This window comes from Bos grunniens, chromosome 18, assembly GCF_055505025.1.
Source record: "Bos grunniens cultivar Pamir isolate PY7600 chromosome 18, Bosgru_T2T1.0, whole genome shotgun sequence".
Taxonomy (NCBI): Eukaryota; Metazoa; Chordata; class Mammalia; order Artiodactyla; family Bovidae; genus Bos; species Bos grunniens.
In genome coordinates, this window is record NC_141182.1 from 58,844,328 (window position 1) to 58,852,115 (window position 7,788).

Here is a 7,788-nt window from a genome sequence, read left to right on the forward strand (position 1 = left end):
TCACTTTAACTTTTCACTTTCATGCATTAGAGAAGGAAATGGCAACCCACTCCAATGTTCTTGCCTGGAGAATCCCAGGGACGGGGGAGCCTGGTGGGCTGCAGTCTATGGGGTTGCAGAGTCGGATACGACTGAAGTGACTTAGCAGCAGCAGCAGCAGCAGTATGTTAATATTCTTCACAAATCTTGTTATATTGTAGTCTCACTTAACCTTGATTTAAAAAATACCTAAGGATCTATCAAAATAATTATTTCATTTCTATCCTATACTCATTTATTGTATAGTAGTATTTCATGGTTCATAGTTTATTAAACAAAGCAATATTGTCCAAGTCTTTTTTGATAGATACTGTACTCATTGGAAAAGACTCTGATGCTGGGAGGGATTGGGGGCAGAGGGAGAAGGGGACGACAGAGGATGAGATGGCTGGATGGCATCACTGACTCGATGGACATGAGTCTGAGTGAACTCTGGGAGTTGGTGATGGACAGGGAGGTCTGGCGTGTTGTGATTCATGGGGTCGCAAAGAGTCGGACATGACTGAGTGACTGAACTGAACAGTAGTGAATTTGTGCCTGGCATGATTGGAATGCATCGTTCTGTTGCAAAACTTATATTGAGGAAAACTTGCATTCATTAAATCCAATATGGACAGAAGGTACTTTCCTATAGGATTCTGTGTGTGTGTGTACGTGTTAGTGGCTCAGTTTGTGACCCAATCGACTGTAGTTCTCCAGGCTCCTCTGTTCCTAAGATTTCCTGGGCAAGAATACTGGGGTCAGTGCCATTTCCTAATCTAGGGAATTTTCTTTATATGTTATTGACTTACAGAATAAATACTAATGCAGATATGGAAACTTTTTATAACCAAAATTGTAATATGTAAACATTTTGGAATAAACTCCAATATGTTGGCCACCTGATGTGAAGAACTGACTCATTGGAAAAGACCCTGATGCTGGGAAAGACTGAGGGCAGGAGGAGAAGGGGATGACAGAAGATGAGATGGTAGGATGGCATCACTGACTCAATGGACATGAGTATGAGCAAGCTATGGGAGTTGGTGTTGGACAGGGAGGCCAGGTGTGCTGACATCCATGGGGTTGCAAAGAGTCAGACAGGACTGAGTGACTGAACTGAACTGATAGAATAAGCTATATGATATAAAAACAAAACTAAATTTCAGACTGAATTATTCAAAAACACAGCTGATGTGTTTGGCTGGTGCATTACAGTGGTTAGGACACTGTCTTGGACTCAGCCTACCAGGTTCATAACAGCACTAAGCCTGTAATCAGCATGTGAATTTAGACAGATCACTTGACCTCTCTGTACCTAGGATCTCCTTATCTTTGCAATAAAATCAGCGCCAGTGCCTACCCCATGCAGTTATGAACATCAAACAACTGGCAGAATGGCCTCCAGGGAGTTGGCAATAAGAATAGTGTGCTCCTCTCAGACTGTAGTTGGAATCCTGGGCATTTTCTCTCTTTAAATTAATCTCTTCCTATACTACAATGAATGAGGGTTGAGGTTCACAGATTTGACCTTCAGGCCCAGGACTGTAGTTGCTTTTTGATCATTCCCTTTAAAGGCATCTCCATGACAATGGCATCCTTTAACTGAAGCTTGTATTGAGTGATTTAGCCATACAAATGTGTTTTCTATACCCCCAGAACTAACAATGTGGGTCCACTGGCACCCTTTGCCCATTAAGTGTCTCCAGCCATCATGATCAGCCACAGGAAATCCAGCTGGGTGGAACTTAAAGCAAAAGCTCCCAAGGACTTCCCTGTGGTCCAGATGTTAAGGCTCTGCTCCCAATGCTGGGGATCCAGGTTCAATCCCTGGTCAGGGAACTAGAAGCCACATGCCATAACTGAGAGTTTATGTGCCATAACTAACCATTTACATGTCATTAACTAAGACCTGGGACACCCAAATAAAAAAAATGATAAAATCTTTTTTGAAACAAAAATCTCCCGAGCATATCGGGGTCTCCACTTTGCACTACTGGAGAGTATGTAACTTCTTTCTCAAAGTTCCTATATGAAGACTATGTCTACTGTTCATTATATTTCCTGGTATTTAGGAGAAGATTTGTGTGTCACAAGTTGTATCTCTCTGTACACGTTATTTTCCTCATGGACATGATGCCAAATGGAGCAACGAATCAACACAAAGCAGGAAGACTTAGGATACTGATCTGCTGAATTTTATGACAAAATCAACAATTCACTGTATGTAGCAGTGTTACTATTCTCTGATGTTTCATTGTTGAAGTTATGATCTAGGCTTAGCTCCCCTCCTTCACAGACACTGACAGCAGATAAGACACATACACAGAAACAGCCATCACAAGCTCCTTCCACATTTTTTGATAATACATGTATTTTTAAACCTACAAAAGTAAAAAAAAAATTTAAAAAAATGAAAGACATGTTCGCAGGTAATAAGTGCACAGCTCAGTGAACTTTAGGGAATGATTGTACCTCTGGAGACCACAACTAGATCAAGAAACAGAATGTTCTCAGTTCCCATGAAACACTTCTGTGCTCCTTATAACTCACTGTTTCCAAGGCTATAGCTTTGTTGGTTATATTTGTAAGCCTGGATTATTGGGCACACATTTACAAGTATTATGACATTTAATATTAGATCACTTTGCCTGTCTTGGCCTTCACATGAAAGAAATCATACAGCATCTTTCATTTGGACTTTTGTCCACCATTCCATCTTTGTTAATTTATCTGTATTGTTTTATATTATTGCTGTTTTTCATTATCATTGCTATATAGGACTTCACTGTGTGACTATCAAAGGATTAATTGATCATTCAACTCTTAATGGGTGGGTGGTTATTAAGAGTTAGGGGCTATTCAGTACAGTTCAGTCGCTCAGTTGTGTCCGACTCTTTGCAACCCCATGAATCATGCACGCCAGGCCTCCCTGTCCATCACCAACTCCCAGAGTCCATCCAAATCCATGTCCATCGAGTCGGTGATGCCATCCAACCATCTTATCCTCTGTAGTCCCCTTCTCCTGCCCTCAGTCTTTCCCCACATCAGGGTCTTTTCCAATGAGTCAGCTTTTTGCATCAGGTGGCCAAAGTATTGGAGTTTCAGCTTCAACATCACTTCTTCCAATGAACACTCAGGACTGATCTGCTTTAGGATGTACTGGTTGGATCTCCTTGCAGTCCAAGGGACTCTCAAGAGTCTTCTCCAATACCACAGTTCAAAAGCATCAATTCTTTGGCGCTTGGCTTTCTTTATAGTCCAACTCTCACATCCAGACATGACCACTGGAAAAACCATAGCTTTGACTAGACAGACCTTTGTTGACAAAATAATGTCCCTGCTTTTTAATATGCTGTCTAGGTTGGTCATAAGCTTCCTTCCAAGGAGTGTCTTTTAACTTTATGGCTGCAATCACCATCTGTAGTGATTTTAGAGCCAAGAAAAATAGTCAGCCACTGCTTCCCCATCTATTTGCCATGAAGTGATGGGACTGGATAGCATGATCTTAGTTTTCTGAATGTTGAGTTTTAAGCTAACTTTTCCACTCTCCTCTTTCACTTTCATCAAGAGGCTCTTCAGTACTTCTTCACTTTCTGCCATAAGGGTGGTGTCATCTGCATGTCTGAGGTTATTGATATTTCTCCCAGCAATCTTGAGTCAAGCTTGTGCTTCCTCTAGCCCAGTGTTTCTCAAGATGTACTCTGGATATAAGTTAAATAAGTAGGGTGACAGTATACAGCCTTGACGTTCTCCTTTCCCGATTTGGAACCAGTCTGTTGTTCCATGTCCAGTTCTAATTATTGCTTCCTGACCTGCATACAGGTTTCTCAGGAGGCAGGTCAGGTGGTCTGGTATTCCCATCTCTTTCAGAATTTTCAGCAGTTTATTGTGATCCACACAGTCAAAGGCTTTGGCATAGTCAATAAAGCAGAAATAGATCTTTTTCTGGAACGTCTTGCTTTTTTCGATGATCCAGTGGATATTGGCAATTTGATCTCTGGTTCCTTTGCCTTTTCTAAAACCAGCTTGAACATCTGGAAGTTCATGGTTCATGTATTGCTGAAGCCTGGCTTGGAGAATTTTAAGCATCACTTTACTAGCGTGTGAGATGAGTGCAACTGTACGGTAGTCTGAGCATTCCTTGGCATTGTCTTTCTTTGGGATTGGAATGAAAACTGACCTTTTCCAGTCCTGTGGCCACTGCTGAGTTTTTCAAATTTGCTGGCATATTGAGTGCAGCATTTTCACAGCATCATCTTTCAGGATTTGAAATAGCTCAACTGGAATTCCATTACCTCCGCTAGCTTTGCTCATAGTGATGCTTTCTAAGGCCCACTTGACTTCACATTCCAAGATATCTGGCTGTAGGTGAGTGATCACACCATTGTGATTATCTGGGTCGTGAAGATCTTTTTTGTACAGTTCTTCTGTGTATTCTTGCCATCTCTTCTTAATATCTTCTGCTTCTGTTAGGTCCCTACCATTTCTGTCCTTTATCGAGCCCATCTTTGCATGAAATGCTTCCTTGGTATCTCTAATTTTCTTGAAGAGATCTCCAGTCTGTCCCATTCTATTGTTTTCCTCTATTTCTTTACATTGATTGCTGAGGAAGGCTTTCTTATCTCTCCTTGCTATTCTTTGGAACTCTGCATTCAAATGGGTATATCTTTCCTTTTCTCCTTTGCTAATAATTTTTTTTTTTTTTGCTTTGCTAATAATTATTAGGGTTCTCATATAAATTTTATTAATATAACTAATCTTTGGGTGTTACATGTACAAAATCCTGTTGAGTATATTTATAGGAATGGATTTCCTAGAACAGTATTACATCGGATCTGCAAAGTTGATACCACAGTTTTCCAAAATGTTTGTACCAATTTGAACACCCACCATCAGTGTATGAGATTCTGGTTGATCCACAGATATGCCAAAACTTGGCATTTTTGTCATTTCTGTTTCAGATTTCTTGATGGTATTTAATGACATATAAGTAGTTGTTATATTTTAATTGTCCTGATTACCACGGATGTGGAATATTTTTCCACATGTCTTATCCACTGAATAACTTCTTTATCGAAGTTTCTGTCTGAAGACTCTGTCCACTGTTTATTTTATTTTGTGGTTATCAGGAGATGCTTGTGTGGTTCTAAGTTGTATCTTTGTGTGTGTATATGTGTGTGTACTGATGAGAACCAGTCTTAATTTTAATCTGTCCAAAGTTATTTCAACATATGGTATATATATTCTGTGCTCTTTATCATATATATAGATTTAAAATATTTATCTATTTAGCTGCACTGGGTTTTAGTTGCATCATCCGGGAGCTTTGTTGTATCAACCAGGATCTATGCTTGTAGTGCACAGACTCCTTAGTTGCAGATCCCAGGCTTAGTTACCCCATGACATATAGGGTCTTAGTTCCCCAACCGGGGATCAAACCTGCATCCCCTGCATTGCGAGACAGATTCTTAACTACTGGACAACCAGGGAATACATTTAGCATATATTTTAAATTGTAAGACACTAGAATAACTCCTGTATTTTCTTCTAAAATAATACATTTTCATCTTTAAAATACCAACTGAGCCACCTGCGAAGCCCAAGAATACTGAAGAGCCTGTCCCTTCTCCAGAAGATCTGCCCAACTCAGGAATTGAACTGGAATCTCCTGCACTGCAGGCAGATTGTTTCCAAACTGAGACATCAGGGAAGTCCCTACAATAAAACAATATATTCTTTAAAATTTAGAAGGGAATGCATTTAGAATTGACCTGTTTTAAGATAAGGGCACTGATGGAGATATTTTTTTTCCTCCAGTAAGCTTCTTATTAAAGTGTTGTTTTATGCTTTCTTTCAATTTACTTTCATTTGTCATTGCTTCCTCCCGGTTACCACCACTTCATCCTTCCTGATGAATTTTTCATAAAATATACTGATTCTCTCATCATCGTTTCCTGTCTCGAGAAGCCTTGGCAACTTCACAAAAGCATACAAGGAAAGTTGGCTCTCGATGTCACAAATTTATATGAGCCATTCTGCTCTGAGGAATCACTGTTGCCATCATTTAAAGGGAAGTACCTTGAATGACACCACAGCTCCCAGCCAACTGGCCATAGGAATAATCTTCTTCTTACAGACTGTGCTTGGAATCTGGGGCAATTTCTCCCTTCTGTACCATTACCTCTTTCTTTACCACACTCAGTGTAGGTTGAGGGTCACAGACTTGATTGGCAAGCACCTGATTATAGCCAACATATTGCTCATTCTCTCAAAAGGAGTCCCTCAGACAATTACAACTTTGAGGTTGAAACATTTTGCCAGTGATTTTGCATGCAAACTTATTCTGTATGTTGAGAGAGTGGGCAGGAGTATGTCCATTGGCACAACCTGCCTCTTGAGTGTGTTTCAGACCATCATGATCAGCCCCATGAACTCCTGTTGGAAGAATCTTAAAGTCAAAGCCCCGAAGTACATTGCCTTCTCCATTTCCTTCTGCTGGATCCAGTGCATGTTTGTAAATCTCATTTTTCCTCTGTATGCATTATATGTTTCTGAAAAATGGCACAGCACAAACATGACAAATACAAGAGATTCAGGGTACTGTGTTGCCACAGATCTTGAGAACATCTCAGGCTCAATATATACAGCTTTGATAGTGTTCCCTGAAGTTTCATTTTCTGTGCTCATCTTCTGGGCCAGTGGCTCCATGATTCTCACCCTGTACAGACACAGTCGGCAAGTCCAGTATATTCACAAGGCTAGTGTGTCTCCCAGACCCTCCGCTGAGTCCAGAGCCACCCAAAGCATCCTACTCTTGGCGAGCACCTTCATGTGTTTCCATACCCTGTCCTGCATCTTTAACATTACTCTTGCTCTTTTTCATAATCCCAGTTGGTGGTTAGTGGATACAGCTGCCTTGATTTCTATGTGTTTTCCCTTTATCAGCCCCTTTCTACTCATGAGCCGTGACTCCATTGTATCCAGTCTCTGTTTTCTGTACATGAAGAACTCAGTATCACCTAATCTTATCAGAAAAATGTAAATTGTATGTTTTTAAAATTTTATCAAGGTATAGTTGATTTATCATGCTGTATTAGTTCCAGGTGTATATCAAAGTGAGTCAGTTGTAGATATATATGTATATCTACTCTTTTTAGATTCTTTCCCCATATAGGCCATTTAGAGGATTGAGTAGAGTTCCCTGTGCTATACAGTAGGTCCCTTCTTTTTTGTTGTAAACCAGGCCTGGAGACATGTGGGACTTGGTTCCCTGACCAGGGATTGAACCCCTACTCCCTTCCTAGAAAGGACTTAGTCTTAACCACTGGACGATCTAAGAAGTCCCCACTAGGTCCTTACTAAAGTGAAGTTGCTCAGTCGTGTCTGACTCTTTGCAACCCCGTGGACTGTAGCCTACCAGGCTACTCCGTCCATGCAATTTTCCAGGCAAGAGTACTGGAGTGGGTTGCCATTTCCTTTTCCAGGGGATCATCCTCACCCAGGGATTGAACCCAGTCTCCCACATTGCAGGCAGACACTTTACCATCTGAGCCACCTAGGAAGCCCTTCAGTTCAGTTCAGTTCAGTTCAGTTGTGTCCGACTCTTTGCGACCCCATGAATTGCAGAACGCCAGGCCTCCCTGTCCATCACCAACTCCTGGAGTTCACTCAAACTCACATCCATTGAGTCAGTGATGCCATCCAGCCATATCATCCTCTGTCATCATCCCCTTCTCCTACTGCCCCCAATCCCTCCCAGCATCAGAG

The 7,788-nt window shown here is 41.1% G+C and overlaps 1 protein-coding gene across 1 annotated transcript; it reads left to right on the forward strand.

The window, feature by feature from the left end:
- The first annotated feature begins 6,031 nt into the window (after nucleotides 1–6,031).
- Nucleotides 6,032–7,150, forward strand: LOC147354427 (vomeronasal type-1 receptor 4-like). The gene has a single exon (XM_086353947.1). The coding sequence runs from the start codon at nucleotides 6,032–6,034 to the stop codon at nucleotides 7,061–7,063; it is 1,032 nt and encodes a 343-aa protein (XP_086210073.1). The 3' UTR covers nucleotides 7,064–7,150.
- Nucleotides 7,151–7,788: the final 638 nt, after the last annotated feature.

What these genes read in the sequence shown, in the direction of transcription:
- LOC147354427 (XM_086353947.1), top strand. Translation starts at nt 6,032, where the DNA reads ATGTCACAAATTTATATGAGCCATTCTGCTCTGAGGAATCACTGTTGC.